Genomic DNA, 15,248 nt, shown 5'->3' with positions numbered 1-15,248 from the left:
TTGCTATCCTCAAGCCCTCTGAATGGAAGGGAAAGTTGGTGTTTAGTAAGTCCTTTCACTGACACTGTGACGCTCTTTGTTCCATTAGTATTACATTTAAAATTGAATCCCTTAAGCCGTGTTTCTGTGTTTTGGTTGCAGTTGGAGCTGACCTATCACTTGTTCATTGCAACATTTGTAGGAGCTGCAGCAACAGCCATTGCTTTGGTAAGTTGCAGGGTGAAGATTAATCAGGGGCCACAGATGATAGTAATTGCATTTCCTTGTGTGTGAAAAGGCTGAATACAATTGTACACTGAAACTCTCATCACAAGAAAATAGGTGCAGGAACAGGCCATTCAGCCCCTCAAGCCTGCCCCACCATTCAATATGATCATGGCTGATCTATGTGGCCTCATCTCCTCTTGTGTGCCAGTTACACCATAACCCTCGGTTTCTCAACGAAGGGATGGAACACAAAAGCCACCAGCAATGAATATTGATGTGCACAGATGTGTGCCCCCAATTACATAGCTGTGGCCTTGGCAATGTCTTTCCAACAAGTCACATTTTATTTGCCTGCCAAAGGTGATGCAATGTTGCTTTATATATTTCTGGTGGCTGCACCTTGACTCACATTGCAAGGATGTCAATGGGAGCCGTTTCTCAGGACCAGGCCTGTAGTCTGGTGAATGATGGACAGCTGGTGGATGGCACAAAAATCGGTGGTGTGGTCGTTAGTGAGGAGGATAGTCCTAGGCTACAGAAAGATGCTGATCAGCTGGTAAAATGGGCAGAACAATAGCAGATGGAATTTAATCATGAGAAGTGCAAATAATGGTAGGATGGACACAATGAGTGGTAGGGCCATAAGGAGCATTAAGGAATAGAGAGATCTTGGTGTACAGGTCCAAGGATCCTGAAGGTGGCAGCACAGGTAGATGAGGTGGTGAAGAAGGGATACAGGATGCTGATCTTAAGTAACCTGAGCACAGAATATGAGAGTTGGGAAGTTATGGTACAGCTTTATAAAGTAATGGTGAGGTCACATCTGGAATTTTCATGCGGAATTGTACAGCACAGAAGCAGGCCCTTTGTCCCATGACGTCTATGCTGACATTTTTGCTCATCTACACTAATCCATTTACCCGCATTAGGACTGCATCCTTCTATACCTCTGCCTATTTAAGAGTCTGTCTAAGTGTCTCTTAAATGTAACCAGAAGGCATAGGTTTTAAGGTAAGAAGTAAGAGGTTTAGAGGGAATATAAGGAAGAATTTTTCACCCGGAGGGTAGCTGGAATCTGGAACACATTCCCTGAGAAGGTGGAGGAGGCAGAGACTCTCACAACATGTCAGTATCTAGACAAGCACTTTAATCACCATGGGATAGAGGGCCATGGACCAAGTGCTGGTAAATGGGATTAGTGTGCTTGAGTACTTGATGGTTGCCATGGCAATATGGGCCAAACGGCCTGTTTCTGTGTAGTGTCTCCAGACATTATAAATAGTAGATCATTATCATTGTGTTAGTCATCTTTGATTTCACAAACCGAACAAATTCTAATGTTTTTGTTTCCTTTCCTTCCAACCACCCAATCCCACTCCCTTCCCCAGCTCACCTACATGATGTCCTCCACCTATAACTATGCTGTTCTGAAGTTTATGAGCCGGGACAACTGCTGCACAAAGTTCTAACCCACCAGCGTCCACCTCTCCTCCACACCGCCCCCTCACTCCTTTGCCTCTTTTGCACAATTTTAATCCGGGGAAACTTCACGGACTGTTCGGTGGTTCCTCACTTCCTCTGAATCCTGGGTAACAGCTGCACAAGGATCCTGAACTTGCCTTGTAACCTACACATAAACTGGAACGTCGCGTTGAGGACATGCATATAATACAAGGAACACTTTTAACCGCTGGTATTTTTTAGTATTAAAAAGCTTGTGCATTCTAACACATTGTGAATGCAGAGACAAACGTGTCAACGGAACCTTGAAGCTCGAAACTGATAGTTGCTAAATACGACTTTGTGCAAATAGTTTGGATTCTGCTTTGTGACCAGATTAACATGTCCAGGGTTGTGCTTTCCCACCAGGAGCCTGATCTTTGTGTGAGTCTGGAGTTGTGAAAATAAAACCGTCGGCTAACTGTGAGCTGATGAGGATGTTGTGGGTTTTGTGTTCTTGCCCTGGTAACAGTGCACAGCACTGGCAGTCTGTTGGGGTTTGTCAATACTTCACTGGGAACTGGTAGGAGGGGGTGTGGTGGAAACGATGGTATGACCTGGTTTGGAAAGAAAGAAAGCTTGTTTTAATTGGGACAGCATACCTGAGAACGTAAGAAATAGAAGCAAGAGCTGTATATTCAGCCGCTTGTGTCAGCTCTGTGATCTCTTGCCTTACCTCCATTTTCCTGTGCTAACCTCATATCCAAAATCTATCAGTTTTTGTCTGGAATATACTCGGTGATTGACCACTCACACTCCCCTTTTATTTTGGGTCTGTGGTCGCTGTTTCTAGACACTCAGCCAGCAAATACATTGTTCCTACATCCACACTGTAATGAGATCTCCCCCAATTCTTCTAATGCCAAAAGAGAATAGGGTCAGTCTGCTTAATCTCTCCTTGGGACATTCCCAATCCCCGCCAAGGAATCACTGTATTTCCCCTGTGGTAAGTGTATCCTTCCTCGTATATGGAGACCAGATCTATTCATGGTATTCCAGTCTCACCAGGACTCTAACTAACCCATAGGATGCCTTTGCTCAAATCTGCTTGCAATAAAGGCCAACGTAGAGTTTCCCTATGTTTGCTTGCTGTATTGGCATGCCAACATTCAGTGGTTTGTGTATAAGAATACTTGGGTCCCTCTGAGCACCAAGACGTTTCAATTGCTCCACTTAAAAATAAATCTGCCAGATGCATGACCTCATGATTTTATACCTGGTATTCCATCCACCATGCCCTCCCCCATTCATTTAGCCTGTCAATACCCCATGAAGATTCTAAACCACCACCACCCCCCCCCCCCACCCCCCCGCAATCTTCCTCAATACCCACACTGGCACCTTGCTACATACCATCAGTAAACTTGGGTATATGGAAAAAGCTGGGAATGCTCTACAAATTGGGAACTATGTGTGGAGTGAGAAACATAAAGTTAACACTCCAAGTCAACAACCTTCTGATGAAAGGTCATTTGTCTGAAATCTAAACTCTGCTCCTTTCACCACAGATGCTGCCTGGCCTGCTGAGTATTTCCAGCACTTTCAGGTTTTACACTAGATTCCAACATTTACAGTTTTTTTGCCTTTTTATACTTGATCTCAACATTTAAATCATTGTGAATATCTGAGGCGCCAGCACCATCCTCGTGGCACCCTATTAGTTATAGCCCCCAATGTGGAAGTGACACATTTGTTTACTGTCCGTTAACCAGTCCTGCATCCATGCTAGGAACTTGCCTTCAATTGCATGTGCTCTGATGCTGTTCCATGCCCTCTTGTTTGGCACTTTATTGAAGGCCTTCTGATATATCATGTCCACTGATTCACCCTTTTCCTGCTGGTTACAATGTCAAAAAAAAGGTAGTTTATCAAGCACTCTTTTATTTTCATTAATCACTGTTGTCTCTGCTTATCCTTATTATTTTCGAAGTGCCCTCTCACCAAATTTGTAATAGAGTATCGCATTTTTCCAACTAATATCAGGCTAATGGTTTGTAGTTCCCTGTTTTCTGTCTCTGTCGTTAAATACATTTACTTCCTTCCTATCTGTGGGACACATTGCAGAATCTCTGGAACTTTGGAAGGACCAGTACATCCACTATCTCCACAGCCACTTCATTCAAAGGCTTGGGATGCAGGTCACCAGGGCCTGGAATTTATTGGTTTTCAGTTTTGTTAATTAGTCTAATAATTTTTTTTACTAATACTAATTTTTTTTGGCTTCTCATTCTCTCTTGATCTTTTCTCCACTATTTCTGTATCTGTTTCAGTGAAGACAGACATACAATACTTGTTTAATTTCTCTGCCACTTCCTTGTTCCCCAAACTAATTTCTCTGTAGCAAGAGCTTTAGTCTATATCTAAGCTGTCCTATCCCAGGGCTGGGAATGTTTAGCGGATACAGTGTATCTGGTCTTGACCACTATCCTCAACTCAGCATCTTCCCACGTCATTTCTGACTGAGTGACAGCAGTTCCCGGTGTTTGGTTAGGAAGCCTTTTGTTCACTAGGGCTTGATGCCAAGAGGTGATAGGGCATCTCACACCCAGAAGGTGCTGCCTTGGTATGTCGCTGGTAAAGGAAACTGCTTGGATTTGTAGGCACTGACCTCATTGTGAGTTGGAACTGTGTGATGGGGAGAGGTAGGAAGATGCCAGTGGGAGATGGGTCTATTCCAAATGCTGGATCTGAGTCCTGATTGCATAAATTTCGCTCATTGAAGATGAGGGTCTCCACTGAGTGAGGCTGGGTACCTTGTACTTATTTTAACAAGAATAGTTTTTGCTGTTCCTCCCAGTCATAGCTGTAGATGTCAGTAATCCACTTTGGTCTGGGTGGTGTTGATTGAGCCAAGTAATTGGATGTTCACTTTGCCCCTAGAGTGATCTCATGCCAAAATTGGTCAGCCTACCAAAGTCCTCATCTCACTAACCACAAGAAGCCAAGTTATGGAACTTTGCATGCTGAACTCACTGTGCTGTGTGTGATGTCTACTCTAGACCAGAGGCTGACGGGGTGAGACTGGGTACAAGTGTGAGTGCGGCTGTCTGAATGTGTCCTTCACATCGTTTCATTCTAGGTCAGCTTCCTTCTCTCCCTTTTGGTCAACTGGGTGTACACAAAGGAAGCCGACAAAATGAAGAAGTACGAAGAACTGCGGGCAAAGGAGATCCAGGAACTCTGTGTGTTGGAGACTCGTTCGTGATCTCACCTGCAAGTTGAATTTTTACAACTCTGCATTGTCCACTTTCAAAAAGGCCTCAATGCTTTTGTTGTTGATATTCTGCACCTTTAATAATCTGGAAAACACGAGAGGTTGAGATGGTGATGGGAGTTCCAGGAATTTCAGTGGGGAATTGGATGCCTCATTAAAATCTGGCATCTTGGATGCAGATGAATACCTACAGTTATGTAGCACCATTTCTTGTAATGGCAGGATGTCCCATGTGGAGTGAAGTTGTTGGGAACACAACCAAGCCTCTGCATTGTGTGGAATTTGCACATTCTCTGTGTGACTGTGGGGGTTTCCCATGGGTGACCTGGTTTCATGTGGAATGGTACAGCACAGAAACTGGCCCTTTGGCCCACCAGTCAATGCCAACCTTATAGCCCATTTACACCAATCCCAATTGCCTGCATTGGGAAAGTATCCATTTCCTTCCACATCCCAAAGGCATACTGGTTGGTAGTTTAATTGGCTGCTGTAAATTGTCCCTAGTATGTGGGTGAGGGGGAGGAGAATTGGGGATGGGGGTGAGAGGCAGAAAAAGGCATCCTGTAGATGGATGCTTGATAGTAGGTAAAGATTTGTTGGGCTGAAGGGCTTATTTCTGTGTTGTATGACAATCAGTCCAAGGACAAATATTTGCTGGGAGTTTTCCCATGCTTCTCATCATTTACATCTACAAAAGAGGGAAGGCAGGACTTTGGTTCACTGGATAGAAAGGCAAGGCAGAGGCTGACACCAAGAGTTCAACGCTGCAGAAAGCCTTTTGGATTACAGACTGTGTGGAGGCGTGACTGAAATTGAAATCAGGAAAATAATGCATAATACTGGCAGGTGAAGTCAAAGTAAACTGGCTTTTGTAAGCATGTCAAGTAAGAGGGGTTATCAAAGGGAAAAGCAGGGTTAGTTTGAGCCCAAGAAGGTAAGTTGAGGGTGATAGTGGCAGACATGGGTATTGTTCTAAAGGAATACTTTGCATCTGTTTTCACTGTGGAGGTGACCACAGGGTGAAATACTAGATGTGGTAAATGTAGAGGGGAAAATGTTGGTTTCAGGCATGGATAAAGTATATCCTGTTCTCTCAAGGGAAGTAAGGGAGGGAATAGTACTGGTGCTGATTGTCATTGCCAATCTTCTACAGCCCAGGTGCAGGATGACTGTAACGTGCTGTCTCGTTGTTTAAAAAGGGAGTGTGGACAGACTGGTCAATGCTCAGCCTAGCAGCTGTGGGGAAAGACCCTGAGCAACAATGCAAATCATTAGTTTTAAAGGCACCGGTTAACCAAGGGTAGTCAGATTGGATTTGGAGGAAGACCGTACAGCAGAAGTACTTGCCACACTTAAAAATCCTGTGTCAGTATTTAAGGAGCCATGATCTACAGGAGATGGAAATTGGGACATTTTACCCAGGGTGGTGACTGGGCTGAGAGGTACTACCTGTGCTGATTGTTCATGGGATTTTTGACTGATCCATTGTTTGTTTGCCTGACTGGATTACATGCTATATCTCTGGAGTGGTAGTTGAATGCTCATCACCCTAGTTCATAGAGTCGAATGCTACCCACCTCTCTGCACCAGCATCAACCCAGCTCCAAATTTTCAGGCAGTTCTTGCTCAGCATAACACCTGCCATCCTGTGGAGGAATCCTGAGATAGCAGCTGCCCACTGACACAGGAATGGGCCATTCAGCCCTTCAAGTCTGCTCCACCAATCAATACCATCATGGCTAATACCTCCTTCCGTGCTCTTCCTTCTGTAGCTCAAAATTTATCTACCTCATATATATTCAGTGACATGAGCATATCCCTTTGCGGGAGAGAATTCCATGCTTCGTCACCCGCTGAGTGAAGAAATATCTCCTATTCTCTTTCCTAAATGCCTTTATCCATATTTTGAGAATGTGATCCCTGGTTCCAGATAGCCCTGTCAGGGGAAATCTTCTCCCTCAAATCCAGCCTGTCAAGCCCTGTCAGAAATTTGTACCTTTCAATGAGATCTCTTCCCATTCTTCTGGACTCCAGTGAATGCAGGACTAGTTGATGCAGTTTCTCCTCATACCTCAGTCCTGTTGGCCCAGGAACCAATCCAGTGACCCTTTGCTGCCCTCCCTCTGTGGCAAATATATCTATCCTGCAGACTGGTCATCTGGCAGTGGAGAGTTAATAGGAAGCAAGGGAGAGCCTGGGGGGAGTGGGAGGAAATCCAAGAAGGTGGACCTCCTGGGTGTAGAGATGAGTGAAGGCACGTGAATTGGCGAAAAGTAACTGGGAACACCCAGACAAAAGCAAAATTGTAAGGAGTGTAGTCAAGGATGTTGAATTTCAGACAAGCAGAAACAGAGAGGTGAGAACGGAAGGTTTAGGAATTTGGGCTGACCCTCCACGGTTCTGCCAGGACTATAAGAAGTTTTGCTTCCTTCCCCCTCTCTCACCATGCCCATGTCAAACTGCTCCCACAGGTGTCAGCAGAAGCTTGTTGTCCAGTGAATCTGCTATTTGGAGTTAATCACAAACCACATCACATTGTGTGAGTGCATTAGAAAGAGAACAAAGAACATTATGTATAGATGGTGACGGAAGTTGTAAAAATGGGATTAGACAAACAGGAGAAACAATCCTCCCTTTTCTTCATACACCCTGCAGCTGCAGTTGTGTCACAACTTGGTATAAAGTGGGTTCTGCGGTAGCTGGGATAAAGAGTTTGACAAAACCTGCGAAGGGCCACGGTGAACTGAGACAGGTGTAGGTGTCTGTGGTCATGCCTTTTCCAAGCAGGCTGTGTCAGGAGTGAGGGGAGTTCTCTGGGATAGAAGAGGGTGGGTGGCTGGGTAGCAGCTCTTAGCCAGCAAGCAGTGGAAGACCTATCGCGTGTCCTGTTGAGGGGCTGAGTCAGGGTTGCAGCACACAGCAAGGTTTGTCCACGTCTCAGGAATTCCAGCTGCCACTGATGACCAGGCCGCTCTCTGGGGGCTCCACCCTCTCCTTTCTCTGACCCCCTCCACACCTACTCCTGCTGACCATCCCCCAGGTTCTGACCTTCAGCTGTTTGATTGCTTGGCGCTACCCTGTGCCTAATCTGGGGAAATCACTCCTGCAAAATGTGTTTTGCTGGGATCGTTCTCAGGACAAGCAAAGCATGACCTCTAAAGTCCAAAGTATATATGAAATACATTATTTGCATCAAATTCCAGAGATGCAGATTCAACCCTGACCTTGAGTGCTGTCTGTGGAGTTTGCAAGTTCTCCTCGTGATCACGTGGGTTTCCCCCGGATGGTCTGCTTTCCTCTCATGTTCCAAAGGCATGCTGGTTGGTGGGTTAATTGGGTGCTGTAAATTGCCCCAAGTGTGTGGGTGGGTGGTAGAATCTGGGGGGAGTTGATGGGTATGTGGGGAGAATGGGTTACAGGGAACATTGGGGGGGGGGGGGGAATGGGATTGCTCCAATGAATCAGCATGGATTCATTGGGCTGAATGACCTGCTCCTGTATCATGAGGAAAGGTTTGGGTTGTTACATAAAAATAACAGGCGGCAGATTGTCTGAAAGACAAGATGGGACAAGAAACGAGTACAGCGAGGAGGGACACTCCCATGTAATCGGTTCCAAAATCAATTTAGTGAATGTGGGAGCCTTTCAATGACCTGCCAGCAAGGAAGAGATTAATACTGAAAGGAACATTTAACCCTTTGTTCCCTGTGTGAAGCCTGGGAGCAGCCACAGTCTTGGGACTTGTTAACGACAGACAGCACTGGAGGTAGGAATATTCCTTGGAATACCTTCTGTCAGCCCATCTCTCTACTCCAGATATCCGGTGATTTTATTCTCATCACATTCTTGTCAGAGCCCCCCCGCCACCCCCGATTATACCACTCTCCTACATGATAAGGGCAACTAACAGTTGGTTAACCTGACAACCTGTATGTTCTTGGGATGTGGGAGAAAACCGGACCATGTGCAAACTCCACACAGACAATACTGGATATCGGGATTGAGCCTGTGACCCTTGAACTGTGAGGCAGCGGCTCTACAACAGTGGGGTGGGGGTGGGGTGCTGTGCTGTCAAAACTGAGGGAACTGGCCTGTGAAAGTCTGCTATGGTGCTGGGTGAGAAACTGCTTGGAGGTTCGATTGGATTGGAACTGGATGATGGAGGGCATGTGTCAGACGTCGAGCCCATGAGCTAAAGCACGTGCAAGGAGACCAATTGGTCGGAATGGCTTTTGATCATGTTTCACATCATCCTCTAGTAAGCAAGCCCTGTTCTTCACTCCACGTTACCCATCTCTCTCCCATTCACGGAGGGTGACATAATTGGAAGCGACTGGCAATGGCTCAGCAGGGCTGACTGGTTCTAGCTCTGGCTCAGCAGGGCTGACATACAGTGCACACAGCAAGATTCCAGGATCAGCAATCTCATAATCTGTATCTCCGATGATGATGATGTGGGATAAATATCAGCCCAAACACTGGGGTGAACTTCTCTGCTGTTCTACACAAACCAACCATCTTTAAAGTTGAACTGAAGCTTGATGGGCGGAAAGGTCAGCATAGATACGGTAGGCCAAAGGGCCCATTTCTGCACTGTATAACTCTGTGATAGGATCAGGGGTCTCTTCAGAAGTAGGCCATCACTGACAGTCCTGGGGTGAAAGCTGGGTTATGAGTCTTCTTCCCCCATGTTCGTGGAGGCTGTGTTGTACCTTTATTCTTTGATCAGAAGCAATCACACAACCCTCTGACCCAGCACCCTCTGAATGTTGGTGTGGTCATTAGCAGCTGGCCATCTGTGGGTCTGTGTCTGCTTCTGATGTTGGGGTGAGTCCATGTACATGTCTCACCATGCCCTTGGGCTGTGCTAGGGAAGCTCCCCTCTCACAGAGACCAGCTGGGCTCAAATCTCTCTCATTGGGATTTCTACCAAACATAGAACAGTACAGCACAGGAACAGGACCTTTGGCCCATGATGTTGTGCTGAAATAATTAAGCTAATGGTACCCAATTCCTTCTGCCTGCATGTGGTCCATATCCTTCCATTCTCTGCATATTAATGTTCCTATCTAAGAGCTTCTTAAATGTCTCTAACACATCAGCCTTCACCACCACCCCTGGCAGCACATTTCCAGGCACCCACCATTCTGTGTTTAAAAAAAGACTTGTTCCTCACATCTCCTTTGAACTTTCTCTCCTCACCTTAAATGCATGCCTTCTTGTATTAGACATTTTGACCCTGGGGAAAAAGATATCGAATATCTGTTCCATCTATGCCTCATAATTTTAAATACTTTTATCAGGTCTCCCCTCAGTCTCTGCTGCTCCACAGTAAACTACAGGCAGCCTGGGGTTGGGAAAGGAAGTCTGATCCTGACTCAAACCCTGTTTCTGACTGGTAACCAGCAATCCCTGTGGAAATAGATCATGGGGAAGGAGCTTTTCTGGTTATAGCTCCTGGGGCATTTTGTTGTTGTTGCTCTTTCCGGGAAAAAGCTGCCCTGTGCAGAGTGATCTCCTGGGAACACTGCACAGCCTCCAGTGCTCAATGAGCAGAGCGCTGGTGTTTGGTTTCCATGGCAATCTCTCAGTCCTGAAGGAGTGCGAGAAACTCGAGCTCTGAACTGGGGCCTGACGAGTCGTAGATTCAGAAAGTAATACAGGACAAAAAGCAGGCCCTTCGTCTCACCGAGTCCATGGTGATCATCAACCATCCATTTATACTAATCCCACATTAATTTCATTTTATTGTCCCCATATTCCCAATCAAACCTCTGCCCCCACCCACCCCCACCCCCCCCCCCACCAAGATTCTACCACTCACCTACACACTAGAGGTAATTTACGGCAGCTAATTAACCCACCAACCCATGTGTCTTTGGGAGGAAAGCAGAGCACCTGGAGGGAAGCAGACACGGTCACAGGAGCATGTGCAAATGCTGTTGTCTCTTAGATGATTCATACAGCAGGGAAACAGGCCCTTTGGCCCAAATCATCCATGTCGACTGTTGCTCAGTGAGCTAGTCTCATTTGCCTGCATTTGGCCCATAGCTGTCTAAACCCCTGCTATCCATGTACTTATCTAGATGGCTTTTAAATGCTGCTAAGATGCCTGCCTCAATCACTATTTCTGGCAGCTCATTCCAAATATGCACCACCCTTTGCATGAAGAAGCTGCCCCTGATGTCCGTTTTAAATCTCCCGCTTCTGTCTTAAACCTATGCCGTCTTGTTTTTAGCACTCCCTCAATGGGAAAAGGACTATGTGCTTTCACCCTGTCTATGCCCCTCATGATCTTGTATACCTCGATCAGGTGACCCCTCAATCTCCTAAATTCCAAGGAATAACATCCTAATTTACACAACCTCTCTTGTAACTCAGGTCCCCAAGTTCAGACAACCATCCTGGTGAATCTTTTCTGCACTCTTTCTAGTTTAATAATATCTTTCCTATAATAGAGTGACCAAAACTGTACACATTACTCCAAATGCCGTCTCACCAACATCTTACATAACTGCATCATAATTTCCCAACTCCTACACTCAACGTCCTGATTCCTGAAGGCCAGCGTGCCAAAATGCCGCCTTCACCACCCTATTTACCTGTGATGCTGCTTTCAGCGAACTATACACTTACATTCCTAGGTCCCTCTGTTCCATAACACTCCCAGGGCCCGACCATTTACTGTATAAATCCTACCCTGATTTGATCTCCCAAAAATGCAATACCTCACATTTATCTAATTGAAATTCATCTGCCAATCCTCTGCCCACATACCTAGCTGATCAAGATCCCCCTGTAAGTTTTCATAACATTCTACACTATCTACAATGGCACCTATTTGTTACTGAATCATTACAGAGGGGTCTGTCCACCTCCGGTGGATGCAGTTGAGCTCAGGGTAGAAGAGCTGCCGGAAGAAGAGTGGGATATCGCCTAGTGTTTGTGCCTCCACAGAAAGCAGATTCTTGAGTTGTTAATACATTGGTCGCTGTGGGAACCAGAGCTGAATAATTTGATTCACATACGTCCCACACCGTCATAACTGTTCTTGACCCTCTGGGAAGAACTTTGAAATGTGCTGACCTTGGGAAAGTCTGTGCTGTGTGGAAAGACAAGTCCTTTCTGCTGTACACCAGCTGAGTGTGCTGCAGATGTGTGCTCCTGGCTCACTGATGCTTTGTGCTAACCCAAATTGCCTTCAACACAGACCTGTCCTGCGACCCTTGCCCATATCTCAAATGAAGTTCATGTCCCAACCTCTGCCTCTCTGGGGAAGACAGTGTCCATCCCGAGGTAGATGAGGGAATTCAATTCAATGACTCTCCCACACACTTGGGGCAACTTACAGTGGCCCATTAACCTACCAATCCACATGTCTTTGGGATAGAGTCAAGCTCAGCAGAGGAGATGCACTAGGATGTTGTCTGGATTAGAGGACTTTAGTTATGGGGAGAGATTGGATAGGCTGGGCTTGTTTTACTTGGAGCAAAGGAGAATGAAGGGTGACCTGATAGAGGTATCTAAAACTATGAAAGGCATAGATATGGTAGATAGTCAGAATCCTTTTCCCATGGTAGGGGTATTAAAAACAAGAGGGCATAGGTTTAAGGTGAGAAGAAAGAGTTTCAAAGAGCAGCAGAGGGGTGAGTATTTTACACAGAGTGGTTTATAGCTGGATTACGTTGCTGGGGAGGTGGAGTGAAGATCCGAGTGAAGACTCCCCTGTCCCCTTCTGTGGTGCTGCCTCATTGATGAGAGGGAGAGGTGATAAAATGCTCTCCACCTGATTACTCCCCTTACTTCTTCCCCCTCCTCACTTCTCTGCAACTTGAAACTTGTTCTATATCTAACTTTTCAAAGTAGTAATGAAAGGTCCTCAACATTGATCTAAGTCTGTTCCTCTCTCCACATATGCTGCCTGACCTACTGTGTATCTCTGGCACTTAGATAGGCACTCAAATAGGCAAGGCATAGAAAGATGTGGTCCTAATGCAGACAAAGGAGATTAATGTAGATGGGCAAAAAGGTCGGCGCAGATGTGGTGGGTTGAAGGGCCCATTTCTGCACAGTATGATTCTATAACACTATGAAGGGCTTTACATGCACTAACTTGCTTCTGAAGTGTGGCCAGTGTGGTGAATGGGAGCAGCCACCGGTTTGCGGAGGGCAGGGCCCCACAGAGAGAAAGTGATAATGGTCATATAATGAGCCTTGTGGAAGTTGATTGGGAATAACTATTTGCGAGGATCTGAATGAAGACTCTTCTGGCCCTTTGTGTGGTGCTGCCTCATTTGTCAGAAGTAGAGGTGATAAACTGCTCTCCACCTGATTACACCCCTTCCCTTCTCCCCCTCCTCACTTCTCTCAACTTGAAACTTGTTCTATATCTAACTTCTCACAGTTGAGGTGAAAGGTCCTCAACCTCGGCCTAAATCTGATCCTCTCTCTGCAGACACTGCCTAACCTGCTGAGTATCTCCAGCAGTCTCTGTTTTGTGTTAACCTTTCTCCAACTCTCATTTCCCTATTAATCTCTCCCTAACCATCTCTATCTCTTCTGTTATTCTTTCTTGAACCCTCATACCTGCATTAATGTCCTTTAGTGTTTTATTTCAAACATTTCAGCTGGAAACTACCATTTTTTTTCCTCAGCAAGCAAAGCTTCCCCATAATTTACCCTCTTGGGAGTGGTATTGTTGCTGAGAATCAGTACCATACTGTCCACCATGTAAATAAGATAGCAGTAAAGAAAATGCAAAAGAGTCAGGAAGGGAAAGGGTTACCAGTTCCATCCTTCATTTGGATGGAGAATGTTCACCAGATTATGCAGTGGGTGTTAAACCATGGGCTGGTGACTCAGCTCCCAGTTCTGTCTCTCTCCCTGCCGTCTGTTCAGTCTGTGGGACAAACGTCATCATTCATCTGATCTGTTATATATAAACCTCATGTGCAAATAATATTCAGGGCATTGAAAGATGCTGGCTGCATTATCTTTACCACAAACTTTATTTTTCAGCGATGTGCATTAATATAAACCCTTAAGCAAACTAACACTAGCAAGAGCATCATCATCAATATCGATCCATGTTAGGAGATATTCAGACTAGTGTGAAAAAGGTTGGTTGGCGAGTTTATTTTTTAAGGAATATTGTGGAGGAGAGGATGTGATGGAAGGCAGTGATATTTAGGGAGGGAACTCCAAAGTGTAGGATCTTAGCACCTAAGGTACATTACTAGAAATGGAGCAGGTGGGGTGAGGGGGGAGGGGTGATGTTGCTTCAAATCTGGGATATCCAAGAGGCCAAGATGAGAGAAAGACAGCGATCTCAGAGGATTGTAGGACAGGAGAGATTAAAGACACGCGTAAGGCAGAGGCTGTATGAGGACTTGAACACAAAGCTGAGAATTTTTATATATATTTGATACAAAATATAGCAGGATGTTAGCATCGCGTCTTCTCATTAACATCCAGAGAGAAGGGATAAGGGAGAGCATCAGCGAAGGAAACAGCATTCAGCTGTTTGGATGTGATAAAGTAAGAAGCAGGTGTGACAAGAATGTAATGTTTTGTTGTAGCTGATTTTTTAAAAAATAAATTATACAGTGAGACATGTCAGTAATTTAAGTACTACCCAAGCTCACAAGGATATCTCTGTAGAAAGCCAACTTTTCTAGTAGTTTTACTCATGAGTCTGTACAATATTTACCTCGAGAGCTAATTAGTAACAAGCAGTGCAATGATGATTGCTAATAGCAGCCTCAGATCAGAGATACCCTCTGTTCAATGTATTCATGAGACTCAAAATCATCATCTCCTTACCTGGTTGTAGGGACCGTCATAACTCGCCTGGATGAAGAGCAGATCAGTTACCGGGATGGTTGGGACTGTGCAATGAGGAGATCTTAGGTCAACTAGTCCTGTATTCAGTGGAGCAGAGAAGAATGAGAGGGATCTTATTGAGGGGGCTTGACAGGCTGGATGCAAGGAGGATGTTTCTCCTGGTTTGTGGGGGGGGAGCGGTGGTGGCTGATAGGGTGGGTGTTGGCAGTGGTCTAGAACCAGTTTTCACCATCTCAGGATACCAGTTATGCCAAAGGCTAAGGACAAATTTCTTCACTCAGAAGGTGGTCACGACTGGAAGGCAGTGGAGGTCAAGTCACTGAATATATTTAGGAAGGAGATGAATATAAGGAAAGAGAGCTTTGGTTTACCCAGCAGGTCAGGCAGCATCTGCGGAGAGAGAAACAGAGTTAACGCTTCATATTATTGAGCCAAGTCCATGCCTTTCACACTTACATGAACATATTGACCCTGAACTCTCATT

At 45.5% G+C, this 15,248-nt stretch overlaps 1 protein-coding gene across 1 annotated transcript in view; it reads left to right on the top strand.

Moving 5' to 3' along the window:
* Positions 1-2,134, top strand: part of LOC127573626 (proteolipid protein DM alpha) — a 43,686-nt gene extending 41,552 nt beyond the window's left edge. Inside the window, exons 6-7 of the mRNA XM_052022012.1 lie at positions 142-207; positions 1,596-2,134. Coding sequence (XP_051877972.1) covers positions 142-207; positions 1,596-1,676 — 147 coding nt within the window. The 3' untranslated portion in view covers positions 1,677-2,134. The remainder of the gene's footprint in view (positions 1-141; positions 208-1,595) is intronic.
* The last annotated feature ends 13,114 nt before the right edge of the window (positions 2,135-15,248 follow it).

This window comes from Pristis pectinata, chromosome 8 (assembly GCF_009764475.1).
Source record: "Pristis pectinata isolate sPriPec2 chromosome 8, sPriPec2.1.pri, whole genome shotgun sequence".
Lineage (NCBI taxonomy): Eukaryota > Metazoa > Chordata > Chondrichthyes > Rhinopristiformes > Pristidae > Pristis > Pristis pectinata.
Note: the sequence above shows the minus strand (reverse complement) of the source record. Positions and strands in the feature narration are given on the sequence as shown.